The sequence below is a fragment of the Synchiropus splendidus genome, chromosome 9 (assembly GCF_027744825.2).
Source record: "Synchiropus splendidus isolate RoL2022-P1 chromosome 9, RoL_Sspl_1.0, whole genome shotgun sequence".
Taxonomy (NCBI): domain Eukaryota; kingdom Metazoa; phylum Chordata; class Actinopteri; order Syngnathiformes; family Callionymidae; genus Synchiropus; species Synchiropus splendidus.
In genome coordinates, this window is record NC_071342.1 from 15,495,001 (window position 1) to 15,509,250 (window position 14,250).

A 14,250-nucleotide genomic window follows, 5' to 3' on the forward strand; every position below is an offset into this window, starting at 1 on the left:
TTCTCTCCCCCCTTTTTCTTTTTTGTTTTTAATAGAAGTATGGCGTTTGGCGTGGAGGAGACGGGATCCACGCTCCGGACCAGACGCGACTCATTCGTCATTGTTGCGGATTTTTAAATGTCTCGCCACCGAGACGCTATTTCTGTCTGCGCCGCCTCGCATCAACACTTCATAGGCTCCTAAAATACACGGACCGCTTCGACCGGGCGGCTGATCGGAACCTACGAGCGAGAACTAAGGGGGGGGGGGATTGTTTTTTTTTTTTTTTTTTTTTTTTTTTTTTTCCAGAGCAATATGGCTGGTGAGTGGGGCTGGGGAGGCTGGCACCGGATCTCCACGGCTCCTCCATGCTAGCCGAGGCGGATGGCACCGTCCCCCGTGGCAGCGACAGCTCTATGAGGACCAGCAGTATCAACAGTCTCAGCAAGCCGGAGTCGTCGATCTTCATGTCCAAGATGCAAAACCTCGTCATTCCCTTCTCGTCCGAGGTGCCCTGCGACAATAACGGGCAGCGCATGTGGTGGGCTTTCCTCGCCTCCTCCATGGTGACGTTTTTCGGGGGTCTCTTCATCATCCTGCTGTGGAGGACGCTCAAGTATCTGTGGACCGTGTGCTGCCACTGCAACATCAAGACCAAGGTACGGCGCGCGCGTGTGTGTCTGTGTGAGCCGCTGCCGCTGCTGCTGCTGCTGGTGGTGGTGGACTGGCCTTCAGGGGGGTCACCGAGCCTGGAGACCCCAGTCTGCATCACCACGCTCAAGTCACTTGTGGGTGGACAAGGCCAGGCTTTCTGAAGCAGCAAGATGGCTTTCACCCAGTTGTGTTCTCATGAAGTTAGAAGTCTGGATATACTCAAAGCATTTCCTGAATTCAACTGCTCTGTTCTGACTCTTATTATTGTTATTAAAACACATTATTCTCATTCAAAAAAAAAAAACAAACTATTGATCAAAAGTGTTTTCAAGACCAATAAATTGTTAGTGGCGCTGGAAAGGTTATGGAAAAATCATGAAAAAGTTCAAGAAAAAAATCACCTTTTTTGCTCTGAACTGTCCACAGAACATTATGAATATAAGGAACTACCAAATAACCGCTTTATTTTTGTTGCATTAAAAAAAAAAAAGCACTGTATTTTGTTCACATTTTAGAAGAGGTTTCATGAGTGTCCATCATAACACTTTTATGATTTTGTTTTGAAATTTTTTTATCAATTAATTTCCAAACTGGTCATAAGTATTTACAATAAAAAAAGGAGTCTTGACTTCTGCAGAACAGAAAATTCTGGCTAATAATGTGATCGAGATCGAGAAGACAACTCAAAGAATTGAGACACATTGAAAAGAAAATGGTGCTTTTCTTTTTTTTTTTTTTTTAACACAATTTAATTTAATAAAACAGATTTCATTTCATAAACCCGAGGAAAAATTCAAAAATATTGTCTCCGTCTTTGTGATTTAAAAAAAAAAAAAGATATTTTATTTATTGGTGCCATTTTTTTCTTGGATTTTTTATTTTTTGACCAGAATTATTACTATTTTACGGTACCATTGATCTATTAATCTTAATATCTTAATATTCTAAATACATTTTTAATCCAAAAAGATAATATAATGTTGCTCAAGTGGACCCAATAACACAATAAATAATTTTCGGCCAAAAAAATTGTTTAGTTATTGTGAGCAGAAAATGAAAATGATCAGAATTATGTATTAAAAAAATAAATAAAATCAATGCATTATTCATGGAAAAAAATATAACCAAAGGTAAAACAAATATTCTTGGATATATATAATGTGTGTAAAACAGTCCAAAATAGTTGGCAAAAAAGTGCTATGTAACATATTTTTTCTTGTTAGAAAAATCAATGTGGAATATGTTTTATGAGATTATTGTAGGACGCTGTGGCCGACACTGTCTGCAGTTGCAGTTCATCATGTGTCTTCTTGGGAGAATGAATAGTGTCCTGTGACCTGCGCGGCTGTAAACAGATATGAAGCGTCCACGGTGGTGGTTTTATTATGATGGCCTCCTTGCCCCCCCCCCTCCTCCTCTGAGTGTCACTTTTGAATAGAGTGGGTGGTGTTGCGTGACACAGAAGGATGAGCACGCTCCCCTCATGTCCCCTCGCCTCACTGCGCCGGGTGAAAGTGAAGGTTAAAAAGAAGGAGTCCTCCATTAGAACCAAATTCCGCTGACATCTAATGAAGTCTACCGAGAGTTGTGGTGACGTCAATGCTCATCCTGTCAGCGCTCACCTGGAAAGCTCATTACTCTTCTGTCATGCGGCGTTTTCTCCGTGCTAATGGAGATTTAAGGCGAATGATCATCAGGACCCTTTAATCACTTTTGACTGTGATGGCATCCACAATATGAAACGCGGGAGTGAGCCGACATGAATCAAACCGAGTGGTACTTTTCTGACAGACACTAGTTATGTTGTTTCAGATGCTTAAAATGAGCTGACTTGATGCTTCATGCGCCAACACAAGTTGACATTGAAGACTTTTTGTTCATGATATCTGAGGCTCTTCATAGCTTCTTAGCTTGACACCCCTCAGTAGCACCTCGGGCCACTTGTGAAGGTGTTTAAACGGACGCAATAATTGTTGAGAAATGTGTATTTTATGGCTCATATATATAGCTTTTATATAACTCATTTAAAAGTTACGCAATTCTTCTTGACACCTGCCAGATTCCTAGTGTCTGAAGGTGAAATACAGTGGCACCTTGGTTCTCGACTACAATCTGTTCCAGACGACAGGAAAGGTTTTACACCTCAATATGAAGAAAAAACAGTCAGTAAATGTAGCTAACTCGACACGTCTGCATACAGAAGCTGCGATATACACAATAACAAAGTGCGCTGTGGGTCAGCTGATCGGTCCCTGCACGTTATGTTTTTGCCGGGGCGTTCGAGTTCTGGATTTTCGTTCGAAATCTGAAGCAAAAAAATCTTGATTTGTTTGAAGTCTGGGACGTTTGAAAAGCGAGGTACCACTGTACACTTGAAAACAAGCAAATGTCCTGGTCTGATGCTAGCATCACGCTAACATCCTCCTTAAGAGTTAGCGTATCTGCAGTCGCACTAGGAACTACATTTATTTGCTCATCTCATTTAAGCTAATAACTTGGCTGTCCGGATCCCTTGTGCGCCCGAAAGACCGTTGCTCTTCAAGGAAGCTGAAAGCTTAATGCGGTGTCCATCATGTGGTGGAGCTCCATGGCAGAGAAGAAGCGCTCCTCAGAGGAAATAGTGCTGTGCCTGCAGTTGGGTGACTTTGGTGGGCTTGACACTTGGCTGCGGAGGGAAGCGGCTTGTTAGGCGCATTAGGAGGGAGGAAACTGGATCTGAGTCACTGGCATGTTTGAGGAACAGGAAGCACAGGTGGATGAGGGTGAGAAGGGAGAGGCCGGAGCGACAAAAGGGGGTGATGGATGAGGCCTGCACCTCTGCTGCGATTCAAAAAAGGACGTCTGAGTGGCCGAGTTTGGCTGGAAAGTAAGTTAAGAAGAAGCTGTCCTGCACACTCTGGTTTCCTCCAGCAGCCCACCAACAGTGTGATTCAATTGGTGACTCAAAGTTCTCTATAGGTGTGAGTGTTTGTGTCTCCTGGAGACCTGTCTTCAGTGACCTCTGTAGCTGGGATGAGCTCCATAACTACTCCCTTTACTCTATAGAGCAGATTTATCTCAACGTTGGATCATTGTTCTAGCTTATGTGCTTGTGTTTCCTCGCGCTCCTTGAGACCTGACATTGCTAGAAAGAGGTTTCCCACTTGGGGAATCACTCACTCATGACAGTGCATATGCATGAGCGACAGAAATATAAGCATGAGCAGCTACTTTAGTGGTGCTGAAGTGGAGGAAACCTCTGAGAAGCTCATTAGCATATTGTGCTCTGTTTCCCCGTGGAGTCTTTGTGAACATGTTTGTGCTGCTTCTGTGTGGAGCTTGCTCACCGCTGTGTGGTTATCTAATGGTCGAGTTATCTGCTCTTCGTCATGCCACCTCCAGAAGTTCTTATATGACGCCTCTGTTGGATGCGTAGGGTGGAGGAGGAGATATGCAGCGCTCTCTGTCAGAGATGAATGGTACCCGGCTGAGTTTTTTTCAGGGAGGAACACTTGTTCGTTTTCATTTTAGCAGCCATTTCTTCCATCAGTCGTCACTTAGTCGTAGCTTAGCTCTCGCCTCGTGTTCGTGACCCGTCCCGTTCTTCCTTTCATCCAGACTGAATACTGTGTTTTCAAAAGTTCCATTGGTCTCATCGGAATAAAATGAGATAGAACTGTGTATCAGAGAAACAGGGTCAGTGGCAGTGGGGTGTCTTGGCGGCCAGTGAAGGGAAAAGCGAAGGAGTTCAGTCAGGGGATGTTGGTAGTGAGAAGGGTTGGCTGCAATCTTACCTGGGAGTGTGGTGTCGGAGAGCTTTCAATGTCAATAACAGATGAGGAGTTCATGATTCAAGTTCAGAACATTGCTGAGTTGGTTTCATGAGTCAGTCTCCATGCTGGAGCCCGTTTTCAAAACTAGTTTAGAAGTGACCCTCATGCATTTTTAAGCCGGGTGCACCACTGACCTTTCTACAGAGCTGACAGCACCACTGCACCCGCGGCATGTAGACTGTTGCGGCTTATGTGTGAACAAGATCTAGCGCTTTGTAGTCTGGAATTTACCGTACTCAATTTTCAACAGTGTTGTCTTTGGTTCTGGTGTTTTCTTTTTGACTTACCATCTCCATTTCACTGTTGGTAGCAGTGGGATGGTGCCCTTTTCATTGGCCATCCCCGGATGGCGAATACTGAAAGAAGAAGCTCCAATATATGTATTGATATTCAGTCCAGACGATGCCCCCAATTACTTCAATCTAAGGGCATGAGTTTCACTGACGCTTCCGTCATGACCCTCCGCCAGGACAGTGAGGCATAAACCAACAGCTCATATTCTTCAATACGACGGGGTGTTCAGCTGTGATAAAACACATTAGTTTGGGGCTGGTTCTTGTCTTTGACTTGATCCTGGACCAGGCGTGGATTAAGTAAACACACCTCCCACCTCATGAGAAGAGAGCTGATGCGGCTACTGTACTGAGCTGTTCAACCTCCCCCTCATCCCCTCAAGGTGCATCGTGGAGTGTTTATGCTCACTTTAGAGCCAACAGCTGTCGGGATTGTGCTGTGGCTCCGGCCTATATGGCTAAACTAGATACGGCGCCGCAGCATGCGACTCTGACATTCAGGCTCCTGTGTGTCATTACGCTTATCTAGCTAGCTCCATGTTTATCTAGCTAGCTTCGCGTTTATCTAGCTATCTCCATGCTTATCTCGCTAGCTCTGCATTTATCTGGCTAGCTCAGTGTTTATCTAGCTAGTTCCGTGTTTATCTGGCTAGCTCCACGCTTATCTCGCTAGCTCTGTATTTATCTAGCTAGCTCCACGGTTATATCGCTAGCTCTGCATTTATCTAGCTAGCGCCACGTTTATCTAGCTAGCTCCATGTTTATCTAGCTAGCTCCACGTTTATCAAGCTAGCTCCACGTTTATCTAGCTAACTCCACGTTGTTTTTAAGGCCGCGTTTGTCCAGTATGGAGACGTGTTTTCTAAATTCTCTGACATGGTTTTTTTTTTTTTGTTTCTGGCAGTGGCGGACACTTGTTGCCGCTAGCTAGCTTCCCATTCCTCAGTGCCAGATTGCACCAACCCCTATTCATGACTTTGTTAGCTGATAATATAAAATAATATTACTCAAAGAGTTTATGTATAAACAGCTTTAAAAATGGATATTAGTCGGCCGATCTTTACAGTTTAAAACAAACCTCTCTCTTAAAGCTAAATCTCCTCTTAGCTCCCCAAATCCGATTGTGCCTTTCAATGCACTTCTACTTTTGTAACTTGGTTGTTTTTATTAAATCAGCCGAAACCATTATAGAGTTCTGCTGCTCTGTCTATTTTTTCTTCCCGCCAGAGCCATCGTAAACTCCTGTCGTCTCTAATGATATTTTTGTGCAGCTCCAGGTTTGTGTCCCAGTGGCAAACACGGGATCATTAAAGTTGCATTCCTTCTAATGAGAGTTTGATGTGCTTTGTGTTGGTTGGACTCACTGAAGGCCAGACTCTGCCTGGGCGATGTGACACGCACACAGAGGTGTGATGAGGACGCGCCGGCTCGACTTTTCCTCTCCTCCTGACGCGTCACCATTTCAATCATTTTGTCTGCAAACGTACCTCCAGTTTGGCTTCAAGGGTGAATAAGTGGGCTGTGCTGCGGCGCACTTGAGTGTGATTGTTTTTAAACGGAATGGGCTGCGGAGGCTCCTGCGGAGAGGAGCTGTTATGAGCCCATGTGTTCTCTTGTGCTTGGAAACAGACCAGCTGCACTTTGCCAGAGCAGCACACGACTCACCCTTCCATCAGCTGTCGCTCTCACTATTCCAACGTCGCTGAGCTTCCTTCCCATTGGCCGACGTCATCCCCGGGAAATGAGGGGTTTTTCTTATCCTCCAAATAATTGTGCTGTAAAAATAATCCCATCAAATTGAGGTTTTATTTTTATGCCATTTTATATGCAACGCAGAAGCTTGCATGACTCACTGTGAGTCAGTCAGCCGGGTGGGATATCAACAGTCGTATATTTACACCGTCATTGCAGCGAGACGGATGCGGACATGGCTCGTGAATTCAGATGCATCGACCTGGTGGCTGGCTGCTGTATTGCATGCAGACAAGCTGTGTCGTGTAATCCGGTGACACCTTGTTGGGTTGTTTTTTTGATACTCTTTAGGGTTAATGAGCTGAGTAGGGAAACAAACTGTGACTCACAAGCACAAACAGTCACACAACATTCAACAGGAAAACTTTCATGCGCTTGAAACACTTGAGTGAAACACTGAAGTATGTTGCATTATCTGGATGCCCAACCAAAGGAGGAAATAATGGAGCTGCTGGAAAGTTGTGTAGTCAGGGTGTCTACAGTGTGTTCATAAACATCACCTTGGATTTTCCTGGCTTTCCTACGACCATTCATCGCTGTATTGAAGAACAGACGCTGTTGTGTTTCAGCTAGCTACTCATACGTTACGTTTGTCTGGTAAGATTTTAGTTTTCATTCATGTGGAGATTCCTCTTTAATCAAACCCATGAAAACATGGACTTGACTCTGAGGCCAGAACAGATTCATTCCGTTTCTGTTCATTTCAATGCTAAAGCTAGCTTGTCGAGTCCCGTAACAACAGAATTTTGTGAACTGAGGGTTGACTGTGTTTTGTTTTTACAACTTTCTGTCACATATATCCATAGCAAACAACAGGCTGGACAATTAGACCACTGAGTTATCTTTTAAACTCTTTACTCTTTTGGCCGACTTGAGTGGCATTCACTTACTTTCTTTAGCATTAGCTTGTTGATACCTTCGCCTCTCGTCTATGTTGCAATTGACCACCCCAGAGTTCCTACTTCTTCCTACTAAATTCACGAGGAATTGTGTGCCCAATGTCTGGAAACATGGCAGTGAAACGACGGCAGTGCACATGTTCCATTTTTCTGCATTGGAGTCTCTAGCGTAGCATGTGGCGGTGTGACCTACTGTTCACAGTCAGAGTCAGGAATGCACACGCTTCTTCTCCTTCTTCTGGCCGGCGGTTGACTTGCATTTGTCTGGTCATGTGTTGTTGACACTTCCAGGGAGTGGACATGCTTCTAATGTGTCTCAGGGCAAAGCGTGGTCAGTTTCCACCGCGACCGCAGACGCCTGTCGCCATCACGTCCCACTCGCGTGAGATCAAGACGGCTGCTGCGCACAATGACTTCCTTACAATGAGATTTCATGTGTGACGTGTGTCTTTAATATCAGACTGTGGCTCTCAATCTGCAAGTAAAAAGTTAAAGAGAAAAAAAACGGAGGCTTTTCAGTTTTGGCATCTGGCTCAGCTCTTTTTTTAATAGTGTCATATCTGTCGGTCCGCGTTTCTGTCCGTCTAAACAACACAAGGCTTTGCGAGCTTCTCATGATTCTTACTAGCAAGTGAAACTTAAACATGTTTGAGCAGTTCAAATCCACACGTCTACTGTGTCGATAATTCCACTCCTCTCCTTTGTGGAAAGTATGACTCATGCATTATTTGCCGGCGACGATTTTACTCTTTTCTATTCCCTAATCCCCAATTCCCCGAACCAGCTTTGATGACCATCTAGGGACAACTTTAGTGTGCCACGCTGATATATGTTAATCCACCGACAAGCAGAGGCCATACATCACAGCGAACTATGTATATCATGAGGCAGACATAGCGGTTCGGCCCCCGTATCCACACTGTGCTGTCATGCTGTCATGTCTTCTTTGGCGAGTCACCGGGCTATTAAAAGGACACCCACACCCCAGGAAGTATTCAGGGGTCGAGGGTCAGTCAGGAAGGGTGTACCTGGCTCCACAAGAGCTAGACTGGAATTCCCCTCATTGGAAATGTGAGGTTGGGCCACCTGATAGTAGGAAATCATTTGCCCGTGGATCTGCTTTGGCTAAGCTGGCATGGGAGGCCTGCAGCAGGGAGATAGCTAGCTCGCGCCTGGCTAGCCTGTGGGATCATGGCTTATGGTTTCTAGTCTCCAAGCTTTCTTCTTCAGCTGTTGTTGTCCTTAAAGAGCTTACCATCAGAGGAGCGAGTGAGTGAGTGAGTGAGTGAGTGTGGGTGTCGAGAAATGTATTTCCGTGCGTGGGTGAGCACTTCTCGACTCGCGCCCTTGAAGTCCTTCTTTATTGTGTAATTTGAAATAGTATATGTCGTTCATATGCTTCAAAAAAGGTCACATCTAAATAATGCTGTTTTCACTGGGACAATGAGGCAAAAAGTTTGACACAAACTTTATTGACTATTTTGCCACTATATTACCGTTTGTAACTTTAATATATACATATTTTTATAATGTAATTGTTATTACAGTTTTGTTTATTTTATCTCACTTTTTTGTGTATTTATTCTTTTAAAATGATTTAAATTCATTTCAATTTCTAAAGCGATGGCTGCATGTAAACTGTGCATGCTGTGCAAAAATAACGGTTTCACTGATAATAACTAAATAAAATATTCTGCTTTTCTTCTTTAACATATTTATAATGGATATAAATTCCCGCATTTCAGCAAAAAATATCTTATTTCATTGCAGGTTTGTTAATTTATGAAACTGAAATTTATTGTTTAACATTTGTTTAGTCAATATAAGGCAGGAAAAATGTCAGCATCTGTACAATGTGTTTGCTTACCTGTTGTCTGAACATCCATTTGAATCTGGACATCAAAACCCAGTTGACACAGAATTGGAACTATTTGCGGGGGACAGCGAGAAATGGTGAGTGAGTGACCTTCAGAAATCGTGGTCACTTCAGCTCGGCCCTGGTGCGAGGAGGTGAGGAGAGCGTGACCAGTCACAGGTATATTGTGATGCGATGCGTACCCTGGCACAGGAGTGGCGATGTGATACATTGCGAAACTCCAAGTTCAGCAATATACTGCAATATCACTTTTGTCCATAAATTTAAGGGGGAAATCAAGATTATGCAGTATAATATTATGTGGATGAAACCAAGTTTATTGTTATGAACCCAGTCCAACTGAGGAATGAATGAAAAAAACACATCCAAGTATTATGATATTAAATATCAGTATTGTGGACTTAAAATATCCGGACATCTCCCAATGAAGCAAAAATATAAATTACAGTATTGCACAGTCAAGTATCGTGATATTAGAGTGTATCGATGTTTCCTTACACCGCTAGACTTTGCCCAGTCACTGGCGTCTCAATTCGTCCGTCTGGTTACATGAGGTAAATGTGTTGAGAAATGTGGACCAGCACGCACAGTGGAAGTGTTAAAATATTCAAACGGAGCTGCCAGTGTTCATGTGTCACCATGGCAATTATTTGAAACCCAAACCAAGATAGATGTGGTTGGAGTCGACACCTGTCGTTGCTTGATGTGTTTTTTTTTTTTTTGTTTGGTTTTCCCCTCCCCCTGACTCGCTGCTCTTCACTCTCCGGTTAGAAACAACCGGTTGGACGGTGATGCTGACATACATGGACAAGTTTCCGGAGTTGAGCTGGTGTGTAGATTTTCAGCACCATGGAGAGCTCAGGACTGAGGCTCCGCCGCGTAGGCTCCGAAACATCTGGAATTAGATTGTCTGAAGGTTTGTGATGAGAGATTTATACCACATGAGGACAGGTTTAAGTCAGTTCTGATGTTGACCTTTTCATCTCTGGCTTTTGTCAAATGGGACCTGCCAGGTCCTTTGCTTGTTGGTGATATATGCCAGTGTAGATTTAGCATTAAACTTTATATATATTGACACTACATTTAGAGGGAAAAATGTTTTTTTATGTTTATATTTAGGGGATTTTTAAATCCAAATATTTGCACGAGCATGGATGTGCTCGTACTGGGAGCTGTTTGGAGTCGTGCCACTGGGCTTGAGTGTAAACAGAGCATTATTAACAGGCTCACATTGTTATTTCAATTTGTGATGACATGCCGCAAATTGGATTAAAAGAGGAGGGGAACAATGTCATGTGACAGTGAGGGGCTAGCATGGAGTCCAAACAAGAACCACTTAGGAGAACCCAACAGTTGGCTGTAGATTTAAAAGGCTGATGATCTGTTCCTCCTCAGTTATCATCAACAAATTCCCTTGTCTTTGGCAAATAGAAAATTGGCACATAGAAATTATTGTTTGTCAGCTTTGATTTTTCGCGACACCAGCAGCTTCCCTGTTTTACATGCCACATCTGTTACATATTGATCAGTAAGATTAAGCAGACCAGACCAGTGGAGTGCCTTGCTTCATTTGACCAGTTATTGTTTTATGACTCAAATCTTTTTCTTTATTAAAGTCATTACAGTGGAACCTCGGTTTTCGAACGTCTCGGAATTCGAACAAATCGGAGTTCGAACAAAAATTTTGAGAATTTTTTGCTTTGGATTTCGAACAAAAATCCAGAACTCGAACGCCCCTGAAAAAAGCCGGAAAAAACATAATGTGCGTGGACCGTTCAGCTGACCCACGACGCGCTTTGTTATTGTGTATAACGCAGCCTCTGTATGCAGACGTGTCCCGTTAGCTACATTTACTGACTGTTTTCTCTTCATATTGAGGTGTAAAACCTTTCCTGTCTCCACACTGGACCGTGGTAGAGTGTCACAGGGGAGGTGCTCGCTCTCCACACCTCCGAGGCTGGAGCGCACACTCCAGGGTTTGATGTCCTGTTGTGGGCTGGAGCTGGGACAGAGATGAGGCGAGTCTGGGACAGAGCGTGACTTGGTTTATGACTTTGTCACAGCCAAACTGCACAGAAGCGCACATTCAGAGCTGGACACGCACCGGGCACCTCTTCACTTCTGGAGAGACGTCACTCACTCGGCAACCCCTCCCACATGCAGCGGCCACACACATAGAGGAACAGCGCACCTGCAGCAGACACTCTACATTCACTCCTACAAAAGACTATTTTAAGGCTTGGAACGCATTAGTTCTTTTTCCATTCATTGTAATGGGAAAAATCGATTCAGATTTCGAACAAATCGCATCTGGAACGGCCGCCTGGAACGGATTGTGCTCGAGAGCCGAGGTACTGCTGTATTTATCAAGCTATTGTCCCCTCAACATGAGGGAGTTTCCCATGTTTTGGTCTCCATTTTTGGCTATTCACACCTCCCAACTTTCAAAAACTGGCACAAACATTGAGGCACAGCTGACCTCACCGGCTCATGTCCGCCACCCACAACACGCTGCGAGTGATGAGTTTCGCCTTTTGGACAGAAACAAATAAGCTAATGAGTCAGTGAGAGCCTCCTCTGGATGATGGTAACATTTGTCAGATGTGCTGCTGCGGGGTCCGATGTGATGTGGCTGCACACATGAGCGGCTAATCCACTAACTGGACTCAACATTGAGACTTGAACGACTGTACAGCCGGGACAGTAACAGAGCTGATGGGAGGAACGGGCGAAGCTGCAAAGAATGGGCGCTGAACTGTCGCATAGAAAGGATAGATAGAAATAATTCATGAATAATAGTGAGTGATGTTGTGTTGGTTTCCTCTTGTTTCCTCCCAAACACAGAGAGCTTAATTGACGACTGTAAACGGTCTGTTGGACAACAGGCTGTATCGACTGTAGAAATAATGAAATGGGTGTGACCGTAACGGACGTCTTTTACTCCCAAAAAGAGCCTGTTTTCACTCAGTTAACCTGCTGAGTTACAGCAGGAGCACGATCGATGCGACTAATGCGTCTGCTCAGAGCGACGGCTCTTCAATAGTACCACGGTCGCCCAGTGGAGCGCTCGCACACGCTGGCAGCAGCCTGCTGGCGCCGCTGCCAGAACAGCCAGTGACGGGCTGATATCCCGAGTGGGTGGGTGGGCGCGAGTGGGTTAAGGGAAAAACATCCCACGCAGATATTTAATTAAGACTTGTGTGAGAGTTAACTCTTCCTGTCTGTGTGGAGGAATCAATGAGAATTTAAAGGAGAAGAAGATCATTTTGGTCTGGTGCTTCGGGCCACTCAAATGAAGCTAAATGTTGCGAGTGAAAACACTGGGAAAGTGAGAAAAAAATGGCTCAATACATAAAAAACATGATCTAATGTAAATAAAGATAAAGCAATATTTCTGGATATTAAATGAAGAAAAATGTTATTTCAGTCTATATATATATATATATATATATATATATATATATATATATATATATGGTTTAACAGTTGATACACAAAAAAAATTTAATGCTAAAAACAACAACCAAAATATTATTGTATGACATTAACTAAAATTGTTCAGCTGTAAATAAATGAAACAGATTGAATAATTGCTGTAAAAGTTAAATTCCGGGGATGAAATGACAAGAAAAATGTTAAATGTAGCAAGAAAGAACTATGACAAGGACTAGGTTTTTTTGGCATGTATTTTATTTATTAAATGATAATTTTAATATATTTCTCATATACTCCCCCAAATGAATACATAAGAATAAAGTTGAACTTGCGGTTTCATTATTAAATAAATAAAATGCAGTGCATTACTCCATAAACATTCTGTAGTTTGAACCATAATACACGAGTCCAAATACATTTTATTGAGAAGTGAAATAGTAGAATTGAGGTGGAATCCTGGAACACAACTTCGGGGATTGGACATCCAACTTTTACTTTGAGTGAAGGATCCAATAACCGACGGAAGAGCTTGAAACTTCTTCTCCTGAAAGTCTAAGTTTGGGTTGCGGCTAAGCTGTCGTTGTTCCTCTTGACCTTTGCCCTCGAGGAAATAAACACAAGAACCTTGTTGATTTGCCGCTGACGTGTGAAAATGTTCCTCTCTCCCTGAGAACTCTCCAAAAGCAGTGGCAGGAAACATGTGCTGGAGTGTGAAGTTGATTCATTGGATTTGCAGTTCCTTCCTTGCCATCGCCCTATAAGGACTTGACCTCTGCCAGGGGGAGCAGAAATGGAAAACTCAGACTTGTGTCGGTCCAAAACGGACCCTCTCACCTGTCCGGCAGAGGTCAGGATCAGAGGTGACCAGGGTCAGAGGAGAAATTCGCTGTCTGCGTCTTCTCACATGACAGCGCTGTGAAGGCAGCGCCTGCTTTGTGAGGTGAAACTGACCCGAACGGGGCACACCACCTCGGTTTCCTCCTTCTGAGGGACGAGTCCTGGCCGGCTCACGCTGCCGCCTGTAATTACTTCGACACGGCGCCTCTGACCGTCGCTGGCCGCTCCCGTCCATCAAAGCGTGGCGTTCTCAATGAGGGTGTGTGGGTGTGAGGAAGAAAAGGTTGATGCCATTTAAAAATGCATGGTAGGCGATCGGAGCAGAGACACAGCGGTCTGGAAATACATCTTCTTATAAATAGATAAAGAGGATCTTCCTTATCTGTTCGGAGTCTAGTCGCTACACTCATCACCACATTTCACACCCCGACTGGTTAAAAAAGAGGCCACATATCAGATTATTTATATTTTCATTTTAATAAATTACAATTTTATTGAGTAGAATAAAATAAGTAAAAAAGAAATATGAAAACCAAATTTAGAATATAGGCAGGAGAATAACTATATAGGTGTTATTACAGAATTACAATGTAATAAATAAATTGTATGCAATCAATATAGTATTTTTTTATATTTTAAATAATATTGGCTGTACAATATCAAAACATTAACTGCAGTCATTTTTAAGTTCAGTTTAGTTGAACTTTTTCTTT

General features: G+C 43.5%; 1 protein-coding gene across 15 annotated transcripts in view; it reads left to right on the forward strand.

Moving 5' to 3' along the window:
* Nucleotides 1–293: 293 nt before the first annotated feature.
* The window catches only part of LOC128764652 (calcium-activated potassium channel subunit alpha-1), a 152,827-nt gene continuing 138,870 nt past the window's right edge, over nucleotides 294–14,250 (forward strand). For all 15 annotated transcript variants that reach the window (XM_053874585.1, XM_053874586.1, XM_053874584.1 and 12 more), the window contains exon 1: nucleotides 294–638. In XM_053874585.1, the coding sequence (XP_053730560.1) occupies nucleotides 348–638 (291 nt within the window). In that variant the 5' untranslated portion in view covers nucleotides 294–347. The remainder of the gene's footprint in view (nucleotides 639–14,250) is intronic.